Consider the following 17,766-nt stretch of genomic DNA (forward strand, 5'->3'; position numbering starts at 1 on the left):
TCTGCCAGCTCTTTCATTTAGTTGGTTCATAGAAGAAAAAGAACATTTTAAGGACAAAAGATTTTTTTTATACATCTTTCACTGTTGCCTACACATCACCTCTCTATAGATCTGTGATGAACTTCCTCACTCAGTGGAAATGATGCCGGATGTTCCTTCACATCCAGTCCTCAGTGTGGAACTGTTCTACTGTCTCCTTCTTAAAGCAGGAGAGTAAGGAGTTGGGAGTCAGACAGATTTGATGGTGCTTCTACAGCCTACAAGCTAGGTGGCTCAGGGCAGACTAGTTAACTTCTATGAGCATATTTCTTCATACTGCTTCTAGACATCAGTGAAATTCAAGATGATGTATGTCAAGTACCTGGCATTCAGTAGGTTCTTGATAAATGCTTTTTACATGTTAACTGTGACCCAGCCTTCCAGAAGAGGGCACAGACCTTATCTTTGAAACTGTATTAGTTCTGGAGCACTTGAAATACCCTTGCTACCACCGCCCTCTCTCAAAAGCAGGTTATCTCCCTGATCCCCCAAGCTTGTAGCTAATGTCAGAAATTCCACTATGATAGGCTTCTTCCAGAAATTCAAAACATTTGATCACTGTGTAAATAAAATGCCTTTTAGAGTAAAAATGTTTTAAACAATTATAATTTATGTCTATATCAATGCAAGTGATTTTTCCCCCTCTCCTTATCAACACAAAAGCCTCTAGTGCAGTGATGGTGAACCTTTTGAGCTTGGCATGTCAGCATTTTGAAAAACCCTAACTTAACTCTGATGCCGTGTCACATAGAGAAATTTTTTGATATTTGCAACCATAGTAAAACAAAGATTTATATTTTTGATATTTATTTTATATATTTAAATGCCATTTAACAAAGGAAAATCAACCAAAAAAATGAGTTCGCGTGTCACCTCTGACACGCGTGTCATAGGTTCGCCATCACTGCTTTAGTGGTATGGCAGGTAAAACCTAAAAGACACACTGGGGTGCCTGAAGATGAGCGGGAGAGGGTGCTACTTGCTTGAGGTGGCAGCCATGATCATGTATGTGGGTCAGGTCTGTGGTTTTAGGTGATTTAGTGGAAAAAAATTTAAGCTGTCTCTCCCTCTGCCCCCTTTTTCCCTCTCTCCCCCTGAAGAGTACATTTGTGCACAACCACCACTTTCCAGGCCTGATCATTTGCAAAGCTTCAGCAGTGTTGGCCCTGATAGGTCGTCAGTTTCAGAACCCTGCCCTGGCTGGCTCTGGCTGCGTCATTGGCCGGCTCACCCATCTTCCCTCTCCTTGTGAGCAAGGCTGGGTGGGTGAAAGAGATTGGACAGGAGGTGAAGAAAAGCCTCTTTTCTCCACTCCCCAAGGTTATCCAGCTCTATTCCTCAGGAGGGGCAGTTTTAGCACCCTTTTCAGACCAAGGCTATTATTCGTCAAGGCTCAAGTATTTTGCATATCCCAGCAGAAGCACTCACTAGGGAGGAATTTGCTAAATTGAGTTTATCTGAAAACAGTGACAACAAAATCCCCATCAATCAATGATTCTATAAATCATCTCACTTCCGCTTCACAAAATATTCTAATTAAGCAAGTTTTATTTCCCCTCTATACAAACAAAGACCCAAATTAAGAACTAGAATAGAAGCGTCTGAATACACATGACAATGCAAGGTTCCCATGTTCTAAAGTCATCTTCACAGCCTCACAATGAGGCGTTAACATCACCATTTGAAAGGCCTTGATTGGATACAAATTGTTTGCTAGAAACGTTTAATCACTAAAATTTTTCTAATGGGAAGAAAATCCTATTTTGCTTAATTTACAAATGTTGATTTGGTTAATCTGTACCCTTAATTGGGATCAGGTTCAAATACAAAGTTTTAAGGCAGAAATTGCAGTATAGAGTTTTTTACCATTTCCAATAAATCTACTGAAAATAACAGAACAAATGCTGGGCAGATACTGTTAACTGCTCCTGTTACAGTTCCTTCTTTTTGGAGTATAGGGATATTTAGATAAGGTAAGGTTAAAAAAATATTTAGCAGCAGAATTCTATTGAGGATTTACTTCTCAAGGAAGCATTATGCTAAGTAGATGGTTTGGGGAGTTCTGCTGTTTGTCTACTAAATGATAAGATGTGTGAGGTTATCTAGGAAATATTTCAGGATCATGGAGAGAGACATTTATACAAAGGGAAGTGTAGTAACCCAGTATGAAGTCAGTAACATTCTTGACTGGATAGTAATTTATTTTAGCAAGATGATGATAAGATTTGTGGATTGGAAAACAATTAAGGTTTGCTTTTGTTTCTTAAAGTAACAAATGCAGGTTTTTTAAAATTGATCTATAGATAAAAACTACTCAGCAAGGTGAGTAACCATTTATTTCAGCTCCTTAATCTCTTAGAGACATATCCTGGACATTGTTCAGGAAGAGGGTTAATTTCATTATTTCACTTCATCCATGGTATTAGAGAAACAAGGCATGATTACCAATTTAGATGAAAAGTGTGGCTGGCAGCCAAATCCAGTCCCTAGATTCCGTATTTTTGCTTTAGTTCTTCTACTTTGCTGATATAAGCTTTCATGGCCTCTTCCCTGGTTGTTCCTTTCAGCTCATTCCATGCATCCCACTTGGCCCTGCCTTTGAGGTCCATCATCCCGGGCTGTTCTTTATCTATGTCACCCACAGTCGCTTGTTTGTAGCGGCTGTAGAGGAACAGCATCTCGTCGTCGGCTGGCTTGCTCTTGAGGTGCTTCACTTCCTCAGCAGCTTTGTCAAACTCGGCCTGAGACATGGCGATGGGGTTGGGTACTTGCAAGCAGCTCACGGAGGCAGGGATGAGCAGGAAGAAGTAGCCAAAACAATTCAGGTTTTCCGAGGTAATTTTTACAGCTTGGCTGAAACAATTTTTGACGTGAGATAATGTGTAATGAGTATGAATGTATTATTTATAATCAATTTGACATAGCTTCCTCTCCACCCCTGAAAAAAAAAAGTTCACACATATAGACTAACTGCAAACTCAGGTGATTTCCCCATACAACAGAAATGTCAACTATGCTGTTTTATGTTAGGTGTCCCACTAAGCCTAATGTTCATTAAATTATCTGTGAAGGAACAGGATTTTTGTTTTCTCATTTTTCCATATGGTTTCTAATATAGGGCCTGTCTCCTTTATTTACCTCGGATAGGTAGAGATTTTTTCCCTGGGGTCTCAGCATGCACCTCTAGGTCCACAGTGAACCTTCTTTTTTAAAAAAATATATATATTATTGATTTTTTACAGAGAGGAAGGGAGAGGGATAGAGAGCTAGAAACATCGATGAGAGAGAAACATCGACCAGCTGCCTCCTGCACACCCCCTACTGGGGATGTGCCCGCAACCAAGGCACATGCCCTTGACTGGAATCGGAACTGGGATCCTTCAGTCCACAGGCCGATGCTCTATCCACTGAGCCAAACTGGTCAGGGCCACAGTGAACCTTCTTTGACCATGACCAAGGGGACAGAAGTGAGGTGGAGGGGATCAATGGGGAAGAGGGGGACATCTGTAATACTTTAAACAATAAATTTTTAAAAAGAATACAAAAGCAGTAGTTACTCCTAGAAAAGAAATATATATGAAATATACTAGCATATTGTCTAATACACCACTTAATATTAAATTTAATATTTCTATTTAATAGAAATAATTTCCTTAAAATAAATCATTCTTGACTAATGAGGATTCTTTTTTATTGATTTCAGAGCGGAAGGGAGAGATAGAAACATCAATGATGAGAAAGAATTATTGATTGGCTGCCTCCTGCACACCCCCTACTGGAGATAGAGCCCACAAGCCAGGCATGTGCCCTTGACCAAAATCGAACCCGGGACCCTTCAGTCCGCAGGCCAACACTATTCACTGAGCCAAACCAGCTAGGGATTGACTATTGAGCATTCTTGACAAGGGACTGGTGAGAAAAGCAAAGCTCCAACCAGAAGTCTGTCTAGAGATTAGCTGACAATGTAAAGCACTGAGAGGCTGACATATTCTTTTTGTGAGAAGACTGAGATGTAACTGATAGTTCTGTTTCTCTGCCACAGTAGGTTGTTGCCCATAATTATGCATAGACCTCATCAGATCTAAGAACAAGGCCTGACACCCCATAGGAAATTAGGTTCCATGTGCTTAGTTAATGTCCCATCACAGCGTGGAAAAACAAAAGCTTTGCAAGCTGTGATTAAGGGCTTTTTTTCTTTTCTGCAATTAGAATTCTGACTAGTTGAAAAGTCACATATGATCTCACTTGAATTTGCCAGCCTTCACCTGAGATTCACATTGCTTTTTATCTCCTAAATACCCCAAAATAAGTAGTCCTGAGCCAAAGATATCAGCAGACATTAAAACACATTTTGATGTCACTAATAAAAGAGGGGAAGTACTAGATGATTAATCTGATAATTCCCTATTCCCAAGAAACATATACTGCTCAATAGGCACTTGCAAATCAGTGTTTCATCCACTATGTTCAACTATTGTTATTAGGAATTTGTGATTTCATTTGCAGTCTATCCAAATTTGGGAAATGGAGGATGTCAGGGGTTCTAACTAACCATTATGTAGTAAAACTAATAGTAGCAGACACACACTGCTTGTATTTTTCACTATCAAAATGAATTAAGGCTCTATTCATTAATACTGGGGACAACCAGGCAGTGAATTAGGAAGAACCTATTAGGTTTACCAAAGTAAAGGAGATTGCTTCTATTATCTATTTCTGGCTTATTTTCTAATGCAAATAGTGGTTATAGTTCATTTGGTCTGTGTGCAACCTAAATCCCCTTTTCCCCATTTTGGGAAAATGTATGTGATCTTAATGGAGTTTTTCCCCCCCCTAAGACTCTGATACAATGTTTTGTCCTTCATTCTCACCTGTGATTTTTGCTACAGAAATAAATGACAGTGTACATTCAGAGTCCCCAGTCTATTAGAAATGGCAATGGGGGGGTAGAAGGTAAAATTTAACATAGTGCATTGCAATATGAAAGGGCTGTCAGTAATGAAGATACCCATAAGGTGATCCTGGGATACAGGGAAGAGTTCTCTGTGGGGAACATAAATAAAAGGAAAGTGTAATGTCCGAGTATCCAAGATGTTGCTACTGATACCAACCACAGAATTTATTTCAGTTGTGGGACAATATAGATAATAAATCTAAGAAAGGGATTCCCATTCATTCCTATAATTTTAGTTCTTTTTCATTAAAAGAAAAAAAAAGTGTTCGGGCCCTAGGGATCTCTCAATAGATCACTTGAACGATGCAGTCATTAGAAATAAACGTCAGGTATTGTGCATTCTTTTTATTAAGTCTTCATTAAACAATGCAGACATTTTATTACAACAAAGAACATAACATTTAATGGTTTTCATTTAGTCCTTCAAAGAAAGCTTTAAAGGAACTATAATTTCAAAGTGATCAAGCCAACTCTGTGAATTAGTGTACAGAACTATCACACATGTAGAGTTATCACCTCCAATCTAGGGGGAGCATATAGGATACACAGGAAAAGTAACAGTATAAACAACAGTAAAAAATAGGTAGGTGGAAACAGCATATGGATGAAAACTTTATACCCATTTAAGATGTATACACTTTGCAAAGGAAAAATAATTCAATTCCAAGTCTCAGTTCTCTCCTTGTATTAAATGACATTTCCCCCTCTGTAACTAGTATTAGTTTTTGTTGGTTTTTCTCTAGAGTAAGATCACCTGGTTATTTGGGTGTTTATACTTCTGTTCACTAGTAGTCGATGCTATACTTTATATGTCCACATTCTCAAGGCTTCAAAATAAATTAGGTAGTAGCTCTGAAGGAAATGCGATAAGCTTCACCTTTCTACTGATTTTTAACTATGTCTCAGTGGTACCTATACTAGAACCAAGTGGCTTTATGCCTTATAAAAAGCAATGATTAATAACCACTAAGCAGAGAATTCAGGCTACAAGATTTTACCTACCTACCTGGGATTGGATTATTTTGATAAGATGGTGATACACAAATAGATTTTGATATAAGAAAACTAAAAGGTATGTTAAATATTGCTGAGACTAAGATTTTTAATTCCTGTTTCTGGTTGACCAGATGGAAGCATCTGCATATAAAAGCTAGAAGCAGAGTTTTACTGCATGAAGGAGGCCCTTTACCATTTATGAAAAGCCCAATGTGGTCTATAATTCACTCAGATAAACTGGTCCCTAGACACTGATTTTAGGGAAGGATGTGAGAGAATAACTCAGATTTAGATTTAGGGCTCAAAGGTTACTGAGATATAGGAAGGTATGGAGAGATATACTGAGTCTTGTCAGAGGAGAGTTAAGTAAACTGGTTAATCCTAGAACTGTCCCAGTAAAGTATCATTTTCAAGCCGGGCCAGAATATCACTGGCCTCTGAAAGATGAGATAAATGAAACATCACACCAAATGCATTCTTTGATATTCAGGTAGCACAGCTTTAGAAAAACACAATCCCAATACCACAAGTTTAGATTTATCCTGTTAATTCTAACATTTCTAAATAATTCCAAAACACTGAAAGAATGCTTAACTTAACACAACTTTCTATTGACCCCAAAATAGGTTTTTGTATACTGACTTACAAAAAAATGGATCTTACATTTTGGAGGTAAACTTGTTTTCTTATACAACCAAAATTCTTAAACTATCTTGGTAAATTATCTTTTTAACAGGTTATCTTTTCGTCTTCTGTAAAGATTTCACATTGTTTTATTTAATATTGTTTTTAAAGGAAGTTAACATATTGTACACACTTTTAGTACTGCTGCATATTATTTGTAATCTTATTTGGTATAGTATCCCTTGCAGAGTTATTTTTGTATATTTAGAGTGAATTAAAGTGAACAGACCCATTCTTCCCCCTCCCGATTAAGAAAAAAAAAGGAAAACAGGAAAAAAAGAAAAGAACAACAAAAGAGATTAGGTTCTGCCCTAATCATTCAACTGTGAGGATGCAGTAGTCAGCTTTTTGCACCCATTCTCCATGCTAAACAGAAAAAAGGGAAAAAAAAGAAAAAGAAAAAAAACTTTCTGGGATTACTATGAAGTATTTCAAGAACCTCCAGTAGACTTCTGGATTTGCTCCTTTAAAATCAGGATACTCTGCCTTTGCTCAGGAGGCAGCATGGCAATTTGATCTGCAGTCAGTTGAAGGACCTGCATGATCAAAGCTGCCTTTTCTTGATCCTGTGGAGTTACCTGGCTCTGCCCAGGACTAAAACTGCTAGGCTGGCCTCCACTTTGCTTGCTTGCCCCCTGTACGCCTGCTCCCTGCATGCCTGCCCCTTGCATGCCTCCTCCCTGCATGCTTGCTCCCTGCATGCCTGCTCCCTGCATACCTGCTCCTTGCATGCCTGCACCCTGCATGCCTGCTCCCTGCATGCCTGGTCCCTGCATACCTGGTCCCTGCATACCTGGTCCCTGCATGCCTGCTCCCTGCATACCTGGTCCTTGCATGCCTGCTCCTTGCATGCCAGTTCCAGGATTTCCCACCCCTGAAATGCTTGGGACCTGCCTGGGTCCCTGTGGACCACCAGCCCCCATATTAATGGGACCAGGACCCTGGATTCCACCGGTCATAGGGCCTCTTGAACTGGGGCCAGGGCCCCGTATCTCCATTCCTCTTCCATCCATGCCCCTGGCTTCCATTGCACAGGTCTCCATTCCTCTTCTCTCCATCACTCGTGCCTCTAAGACTTCAGTTTCCATGGCTCGGGTCTCCATCCCTCGAGAGTCTCTACCACCTCTACCATCCAGAGGTAGAACCCTTTGATCTATCATCGGTCCTCTGGGCTCTCCAATTAGCATTCTAGGATCCGTGATTGGCCCTCCCCTCATCTCATGTGAGGAAGGGCCACGGCCGTCGTGACCAGGGCCATGGTGCATGGGGGGCCCCTGATGAGGTGGCCCAAGATAGCCCCTGGGCTCCACTTCTCCAGTGTGAGTGACTGAAAGCAAAGTCCCTCCACGCGGGTCATTTGGCGCATCACCCAACAACCCTCGAGGAGGTAGTCCACCAGCAGTCATGGGTCCACGCGGCATAGGAGCTCTAGGATCCGACATCTGCATCTGTCCCCGCTCCAAAGGCACAGGACCAACCACTGGCATTCCAACTTGGGGCTGCAGAGCTCCACCAGGAGTTAAAGGACCAGGTCCAGGAACTGCAGCTGGCATGGGCCCCGGGGCCGGAATTCCACCCTGGATAGGGGTCTGCATCAGAGGAGGGATGTCTTTCACAGGTCTTCTAGCCAAATGCTGGGGCTGAGGAGCTGGAGGGTTCTGCTGGTTCAGCAACACATTAGGTCCTGGGCAGAGCCCAGGGCCAGGGCCAGGGCCAGAGACGGGGCCAGCCACGGGGCCAGCGCCGGGGCCAGCGACGGGACCAGCGACAGGACCAGACACAGGCTGAGATTTGCCTGGGATCAGCGGTGTAACGTGTATCTTGCGATGCAGAATTTTCAGAGCAATCTCTGGGTCCATGATTCTCATCACCACTTGCGCCTGCAACAGCGCATAAGCCAGTTGCGGGTTCTGAAGCAACATGTTCCGCGCTTCCTGGTGGCTGTTTTGGACACAGAGCTTCATCTGCTTCATCAGCTCAAACATCTGCTCCGGGGGGAGACTAGCGACCGCTCGGGTAATTGACTCAGGGGCGTCCTCCGGATCGATAGGGTCCCCATAGGGGGAGTCAATGATGGGCGCCGCAGGCCCCAAGCTCTTCAACTCCTCCTTGTTCTTTTCACTGGCCGCATTGTCCACCCGCAGCGCCCGGCCGCTGAACTCCCGCCCATTCAGGTTCCGCATGGCACTAAGCGCGGTCTCCTGGTCTTGGTACTCGCAGAAGCCATAACCCTTAGGTTTCCCCGTCTCTCTATCGTATACGAGCCGGAAACTGACAACGGAACCAACCTCCGAAAAAATGTCCTTCAACTGCTCCTCAGTGGCCTCATACGGAATGTTCCCCACGAACACGGAACGCAGCGACCGATCCATGGCCGGGTCTCTCACCGACAAACTCGACATGATTCCGGTCGTGCACGCAGCGGCGAGCGGGATCCCGGCGAGTCGTCCTCCTCCGTCTCACACTTCCGCTGAGCAACGGAAGCGGCTCTGAAATTCCGGGTAGAAACCTCACCAGGGCGCCGAAGTCGTTCCTCCCGCCCGCGGAATCGGCACTTGTACGTTCCTCTAAACCACCTGATGCTTTCTGTCCCTGCGTCTACGCGGCTCTGCCAGCGACTTACGACCTAGCGTCCTAGGCGTACGATTCCTTTCTCGTCTCTTACTGCGTAGACTCCCGGCGCGGCACCGCTCCTCGCCAGGAAAAGCTTGGTGCGCACTAACCACAGTAAAGATGGCCGCAGAGACTTCACCATGGCAACAAGAGTCTCCGCCCCCGCCCTGACGTCAAGGGCACGTCGGCTTCCGTTCGCCCGCGCGGGAAACCGCCGACCGAAAGCCGCGTAGGCTGCCTTTTCTTTATTCTGATAAGTATTTCCGTACAGCCCTTTCGGCTTGTCAGCTACATGAAAGTGTAACCGTTTCTAAGCACATTTCGGATTTGCTCCTTAAACTACAAAGGGACTAGGAAAATATTTTTGGAAAATAGCTTGCCAGAAACACGAGCCGAAAGTGTGCGCGCCTTCATCCCCGCCCCCATCCGCTCCCGCCGCTGACGGCTGTGTCTCGGTGGTCGGCCCTTGCACGTTTTTCTCTGTGCATGCAGGCTGCAGTAGAGCTATTTATAATATTTTTTTCTTTAACCGATAATAATATTAATGATGAATAATACGTTTATGACTGCAGCTGCAGAGTATGAATTAAATTGAGCAATTCTTACTAGTATATTGTAGGCGTTTATATTGGTTCTGATTGTTATAAACTGATGCAATAATTTCACCTCTACTATGAAGCGAAGAGCAAACTATAGTTATTTCAGTCTGTTGCGAGTTTTGACGGCAGAAATTGTGTGTATTTGTGTGTGTTTCCCCCACCCCCATTTAACAAAACTTAAGCTTGTTAGAGGGCTAGGTAATTTGCTGAGCAGCCAGTAAATGGCAAAGCCAGAATTTCTACACAGGTATGGGCTATTATAGCTCCGGAGCTGCGCTGCCCCTTACGGTAGCCACTAGCCACCTGTAGCTATTTGATTACTTCCAGTGTGGCTAGTTTGACTGAGAAATTGAACTTTTAATTTTATTTATTTATTATTAATGTAAACATCCAAACCAAAACATAGTTAGGGTACTGGGATTTTTTTTAGTATGTTTGAAACAACTTAGGGATAGTATCTACTTTTGCAGTGATAAGTTAAATTTCATCTAAATAAAAATCAAGTACATCCAGTTAAAATTTAACATTCTAATTGAGATGTGCTATATGTGTAAAACACAGGCAGTATTTTGAAGAGAGTATTTTGAAATGCAAAATCTCATTAACTTTATATTGTTTACATGTTGAAGGGATATTTTAATATGTAAGGTTAAACAAAATACGATTTAACATTAATATCACTTATTTCAGTTTTTAAAATGTAGTTCATTGGGAAAATTTAAATTACATACGTGAATTATATGTCTATGAACTGCACTGCTCCAAAGCCTAAGACTTAATTCCGAAACAGGGAATCATTTTATTCCAATTATGCCTTTTTTAAAAGATTTATTTCAGAGAGGAAGGGAAAGGAAAAGATAGAAACATCAATGATGAGAATCATTGATTGGCTGCCTCCTGCGCGCCCCACACTGAGGATTGAGCCTGCAACCTGGGGATGTGCCCTGACCGGGAATCAAACCGTGACCTCCTGGTTCATAGATCGACCCTCACCACTGAGCCACAACGGCAGGGCCCACATATGCGTTTTGAAGGAATTATGAAACTTTAAATTTCATCAAAAACTGTGTTATATATCATAGGTGTGTATCATATACAGTTTAATGTATAGATCTGAAATGAATATGAAGGTTTAGCTACAAATAAGGCAAAGCCTTCATTTACCTTTAAATGTTTTAATTTTTCTTTAAAACAGGCTTGGGCATAGCTATTTATTCATGATAACTGATATCTGCAAGTGATAAAAGTGTATATCACCTAATAAAATCTTCCCGCTCCATCAAAAGAAATAGAATAGTGACTGCTATCAATGCTTTTCCCCCCTGATTCTTTCATTGGAGGTGGAGCAGGGATGAAGGGAGTTAAGAAAAATATAATTTGGGAAAGCTAAACACAAGTCTATTTGTCTTATTCCCATACTATCTCTTTAGAGAGTAGCCATGGCTTTTTTACACACATTCTGTCGACAACTTAGACATCGATTATGTGTGTAATTGTGTATATGTTAAATGTAGTAACCATGAGGACGGTAATAGGCTATTAGAATAAATTAAAAAGATTTCTAAAGATTGCACTGCTTCTCTGGCAGTTTCTTGACTTGCTGCTGCTATTTATATCCCAGGGGGGCTCACACTGGAGCAGGCATCAGAACCACCTGGAGCCATGGCTTAAGCAGGTTGCTGGGTCTCTTCACCTCTCCTGCCTGGTTCTGACTCAGTATTTCTAAGGTGAGAGTGGAGAATTTGCCTTCCTAACAAGTTCACAAGTGATGCCGATGCCGTTGGTCTGGGGACCCCACTTTAACAATCATTGATCTAAACAGAGGGACTTGAAGTGTTTGATTTTTTTTTTTCATTTGTATCAGGCCAACCTAAATTTAGTACTCTCTGTTAAAAAGTATGAGATATTAGTGGTCTTAAAAAAGTATAATACTTTTTAGTGCTGGTCAGTGTGTTCAGTGGTTAGAGGGCCAGCCCTCACACTAAAGGGTCATGTGTTTGATTCCTGGTCAAGGGCACGTATACCTGAGTTGCAGGCTTCTTCCCCAGGCTTGGTCGGGGTGTGTGCAGGAGGCAACCAATCAATGTGTCTATCTCACATCGATGTTACTCTCCCCTCCCCCCTGCCACCTCCCTGACTCCCTTCCACTCTCTCTAAAACTCAATGGAAATTCCCCTCCCCCACCTCCTGACTCCCTTCCACTCTCTCTAAAGCTCAATGGGAAAAATATTCCCAGGTGAAGATTAACAAAAAATTCATTATTACTTTAATGCTGACCTAATACCACTAGTATTTGCTGACCCCACATTGAAGATATCCTGGGCTTAAACCATGGGTAAACAGGGTAGTTGAGGAGCTCTGGGAACATACAGGCAGGGAGAAGCATGACTATAAGATGGTGCTCTTGGTCATAGGTCTTCTGTGTTCTCTTTCAAACTGGAAGAATGGTTTGATATGGCTCCATTCATAGAGGACCAGTGTGACCCAGCACATAGCTCAATGCTCAGGACACATAAATTATTACTTATAATGAACTGAGTGGCCTAGAATTACCAAGCACTTTTAGAAACCAATGTACATTTCTGTTACCAGCATAGATCTAACCTGGAAGAAATTCCTTTTTTTATGACTTTCTTTGTTCCCATAATGTTTTAACTTTAAATATTTATAGCATGACATACACTCTGAAGAAAAATGCACATGACATCTTACACATTCAGGGATCAATTCTTTCAATAAATCAAAATATCAACTGTGCTAAGAGTGATTTTTAAACAAATACAACAGGGCATATGGCCAAATGGGAGCTGTCCTTCAAAGTAATCAGTTACAGAAACTAAGCTGGCAGGCCTCCATTTTTCAAAATGATTCTTAAACTCCTACCCTGAAATTGTTTCAGGGCTCATTTCTAACTCAATGTATCCTTGTTTTCAACCAAGAACAGCATTATGCAACTAAATCACCTAACTTTCTGACCTGACTTGGCCAAAATATGATAGCAAAAATTTCCACATATCAAGTCTTACATCAGAATGTAAAGAATCTATAGGCTTTGTGGGCATTAAAACATTATTCACCAGCCCTGGCTGGTGTTGCTCATTGGAGCATCATCGAGTACACCAGAGAGTGGCAAGTTTCATTCATGGTCAGGGCACATATCCAGGTTGGGGGGGTGGGGGGAAGGGTGGTCAATCCCCAGTTGGGGCACATGCAGGAGATGGCCTATAGATATTTCTTTCTCACATTGATGTTTCTCTCTCTCCACCTCCTCTCTCCCTCTCTCTAAAATCAATTTTAAAAATGACCATAGATTAATGGACAGGTTCTAAAGATAGGTACTAAAAATATTTTTAGCTATGACAGGCACTTTTGAAATAAGTGTATTCGACCTTCAAGGGATAGATCAAAATCCACTCCTCCACAAAGTTCTCCTTAATCTCCCTCCTTTCTCCAGATTGGAAGTTCATTTCCTTTGGATATAAACCATTCCTTACCTGTACCTTTTAATGAGAGTAACTCCTCTAGCTTTTCCTAGAATTGTGATTTTCTAAACTATAGCATCATTCAAGGAAGGGGCTGGAGTCCTCTTTGTTAATGAACAAAATGCCTTATATTTGTTCTTTGATTCCATAAACATTCTAGTTTCTAGCAATACAACAGGGAAAAAGACAGACATTGCACTAAAACATAGGTTCTTTAAGTGTAGTTCCTGGACCAACATTATGAGCATCATATAGAAACATCTTAGAAATGCAAACTTTGGTGCCTGACTTCAAGCCTACTGCGTCAGAAACTCTTGGGTGGTGGGAGTGATGTGTGTGTGCAAGTGTGTGCATGTGCTTTCTGAAATTTCTTTCAACAAGCCTCCCGGGTGATTCTGATACAGGCTAAAGTTCAAGAACCACTGAACTAAAGGAAGATAATCATTTGTCTTCTTCACCATCATATCTTCAGCATCTAGGACAAAGCTTAGCATGGGTGGGTACTCATTATATATTGAATCCATGATGGGAGGTAGCTAATTCACAAACCCTTCATTTTACCCAAGAGGAAATCTGTGGCATTAAAGAACATGCCCCAATTCAGAATAGGGATCTGCTGCCAGAACCCTTCTCAGTTTATTCCTAGGTCAGTGAGACTTGTTCCATGTACTATTTGATAAAATAGATATGAAGTATTAGAGACAGAGAAGAGTGGTAATCACCAGGAACATTTTCCTGATGAGGTTGGGATTAAAGGGATGGGTTATAATCAGATGTGCATTAACAGAAGATGAGGAGAATAAGCCTACTTAATGTCTTCAAGCCACCGTTTCCTTTTCTGTAAAATCTATATACATAAAAGCCCAAGTGACCATTTGACCTAAAGCCTAAGCGAACATTCAACCAGTAGCTATGATGTGCACTGACCACCAGGGGGAAGACGCTCTGACCAGTAGGTTAGCTTGCTGCTGTGGTCCAGCTGATTAGGACTTGGGGAGATGGGCTGGACACGTCCTGGAGCCCTCCTGTGGTCCCTCCCCAGCCCCAATCATGTACCGGTGGGGTCCCTTGGCCTGGCCTGCACCCTCTCACAATTCAGGACCCCTTGGGGGATGTCAGACAGCCAATTTTGGCCCGATCCCTGCAGGCCAGGCCAAGGGACCCCATCGGTGCACTAATCTAGTTTATTATAATTTTATCTAAATTATGGCAGTTGGTCTTTCTACATTTAACATCTATAATATGGCCTCATTTTTATTACTCACATGTTCTCTTATTCTCCTTTGGCTAGATTGTGCCACTCATTTGTTATGTTTCATACATGTTTTGTGCTTTTCAACCTTCTAGCTTTTACTCATAGTATTTTTTGTTGTTGGTGGTAATTTTTTCTTTTGTCTCTTTCTTTTCTCATCTCCCCCTGCCCCTCCAGTGTATAAATTCTTTTGTCTTTCAATGCTAACCTCAGTCATTTTTTCTTTTACAGCAGAGCAGTGATTATCTTTTCTCTTGTACTAGAAGTACCAATGTTCTTGTGCTACCACTTAAGCATAGAACCCATATCTCATTTCTATTTTTCATATTGCTTAGCCCAGTGCCTTGTATATTACAAACATTCACTAAATATTTTTTAAATTAATGCAAGATCATCTTATTCCAGATTACATAGTTACTAAATGGTAATTTAATGCTGTCAGCTTACAAAACACTTTCCTTTGGGTTCTTTCATCTGGTCTTGACAACAATTCTGTGGGGTGCATACCTTTATATACTAATTTTAAAGATGTGGAAACTTAGAGAACAGTTACCTAAAACTTTACCTAACCATGGACTCACTCAAAATACAGATACTATTCATAACAACTCTGAGCACTTAATACAGAGCTGGCCCTCTCATAAATGCTTTATAAAATACATTGTTTTGCTTAATACTTTCAACAACCCTTCTGAGATAGGCAGCCATAGTATCTGAACTTATAGCGAAAGAAATATAGAGGCACAAAGCTATTAAACAGTGTGCCCATTTTAACTGGCAGAGACAAGATGTTAACACACACAATTTGACTCAAAGATCTCAAGCTCTTACATTGTTCCATTAGTTTCCCAAGGATACATAGCCAGGGAGTAGCAAAGCTACAGCCTAAGATCAGGTCTTTTGATTTTAAACTTCTCATTTCACAATGAGTGCCTTAATCACAGGTTATAGGGGCCTGGGCACAATCCCCCTTGACCTTTTGTCTGATTGAGTGTAACTAATTGCATTTTTGACATCACAATCAGTACTGTGACAATAGATCAACTATACAATGTAAAGACTGCAGCAATTGGGGAAAAAAATATTACTTTTTTCAATTTACAGGCCTATAGTTAAATATCAAATAAGAATGTTTAAAACGTACCCAGTTAGTTAGGTAATGAATGTGTTTTTCATAAAATGAAAGAGCCCACATTTCTCAAATCCCAAATTAGGTCGTTTCATGAAATCCCCCCCCCCCAATTTAAAAAAATGTGTGACAATAGATCAACTATACAATGTAAAGACTGCAGCAATAGGGAAAAAAATGTTACTTTTTTCAATTTACAGGCCTACAGTTAAATATCAAATAAGAGTGTTTAAAAAGCACCCAGTTAGATAGGTAATGAATGTGTTTTTCATAAAATGAAAGAGCCCACATTTCTCAAATCCCAAATTAAGTTGTTTCATGACATTTTCCCCCACAATTTAAAAAATGTATTTAATAGGAAACAACATACTGAGAAATAAATAGTAATTTCCTTTACTTATACATGAGAAGAATGGCTTTTATTGGCAAGAGGAAGATTTCATGAATTTGGAACTACCAGGAATATGCCATTTCAGGACCAGAGATTGGACAGAAGCAAATGTTCTCTCTGGAAAGACAGAGTTCAACCTCATTTTTAAAAATAGATGGGGGTGGGGAGGAATGAGGCCCAGGGAAGACTAGGGACTCCACTAGGGTCAGGTGCCTACTTACTGGCCTAGCTTGTAGTGGGATTTAGATAATCAGACTTTCCCTTCCAAACTATGCTCCCAGAACTCGGAAAGACAGTGGAGTAAAGGAGGTAAGAACAGACTTTAATTTTAGAGAGATTTGGCTTGGCTGTCTAGCTCAAGTAACTGGGTAGCCTTGGACAAATCTCTGTGCTTCCATTTTTGCAACATTTAAATGAGAATAATATCACCTGTATTAGATTATTATGTGGAATATTTAGCAAATGTTATCATTACTTATTTTGTGCAGTAATTATTGACCTACACCTTGTATTAACTTATGGTAGATTTATAGTTGAACACGGATAATTTTTAGGCGCTATCCCATTACACACTTCAATGAGAATTGCACTGCTCATTTTAGTGTTCATTAAGTTCTTATACTAAATGAAATGCACTCTTCAAATATTTAGTGGCTGAATTTCCACTGATTCATTTTTTTCTAAAAAAGAGCCTGCCTGAAGTTTGTGGAACATCCAGGCTTATACAAAACTGCACAGGTCTGGCACACAAGCTACCTATCTGAGCGTATGTTCAGGATGTCATTAGGACTACTACTTCGGAGTGTGCCCTGGCGGACATAGGCCATTTATTCAGACATGGAAGTGCATAACTAACTAGACAAGAAGCAGAGCTACCTTATTCTTGCTTCAGGCTGTCACCTGAAAGCACAGAGGGGAAGGAAGCATGAACTGTAGAAAAGTACAAGTCCTGAAACCGGTTCTCGAATAAAGACATCCTTTAGGTTTAAGATGAACAATTCATGGATCTTTGTTTCTGTGACCAGAGAAATCCATTACCCAGCATCAGAGACATGTCTGAACTGCGATGTGCTTCAGAAGTTAGGCTGGTGTCTTTCTTCGGAGGCTCAGTTAGCCTATAGGATGAGCCTATATTTGTACCAAGTCACAGGAAAGAGGACTTCCTAAAATATTTGATTGAGGGCTCAGGTTGTTAAAACAAAACAAAACAACAGTGTGACAGAATGTATTTTGAATGATCACATGTTATGAATCCTTGAGAAATGTTACTTCAGAGTGCCATTTCAAATTGGCCACAGAACAATTAAATTCCCAGAGTCAAAAATTAGATAAAAACATAAAATCCAAGGTTTGTGGGAATTTAACAGCTAGCGCTTTTTGGTACAAGTACAGAGAACAACTCCAACCATGGTATGCAAAAGAGGTAGTGGTGGGATTTTAATATGGTTGTCCCCCCCTTATCTGTCCAAGGGATATGTTCCAAGACCCCTAGTGGATGCCTACAACCATAGATAGTACGGAACCCCATATACACTATGTCTTTTCCTATACATACATACTTATGATATAATTTATGAATTAGTAATTTATGAATTAATTTATGAATTAAGCATAGTAGATTAACAAT

At 41.0% G+C, this 17,766-nt stretch overlaps 2 protein-coding genes and 1 pseudogene across 2 annotated transcripts in view; 1 reads left to right on the forward strand and 2 right to left on the reverse strand.

Moving 5' to 3' along the window:
* Positions 1-17,766, forward strand: part of LOC107182156 (cGMP-dependent protein kinase 1-like) — a 466,054-nt gene that overhangs the window by 197,567 nt on the left and 250,721 nt on the right. The gene's annotated exons all lie outside the window — the stretch shown is intronic.
* Positions 2,306-2,930, reverse strand: LOC107182158 (annotated as a pseudogene).
* CSTF2T (cleavage stimulation factor, 3' pre-RNA, subunit 2, tau variant) lies at positions 5,319-9,427 on the reverse strand. Its single transcript, XM_006757946.2, has one exon. It carries the CDS (start codon positions 9,073-9,075, stop codon positions 7,105-7,107), a length of 1,971 nt encoding a protein of 656 aa, XP_006758009.1. The 5' UTR covers positions 9,076-9,427; the 3' UTR covers positions 5,319-7,104.

This window comes from Myotis davidii, unplaced genomic scaffold (assembly GCF_000327345.1).
Source record: "Myotis davidii unplaced genomic scaffold, ASM32734v1 scaffold695, whole genome shotgun sequence".
In the NCBI taxonomy this organism is placed as follows: domain Eukaryota; kingdom Metazoa; phylum Chordata; class Mammalia; order Chiroptera; family Vespertilionidae; genus Myotis; species Myotis davidii.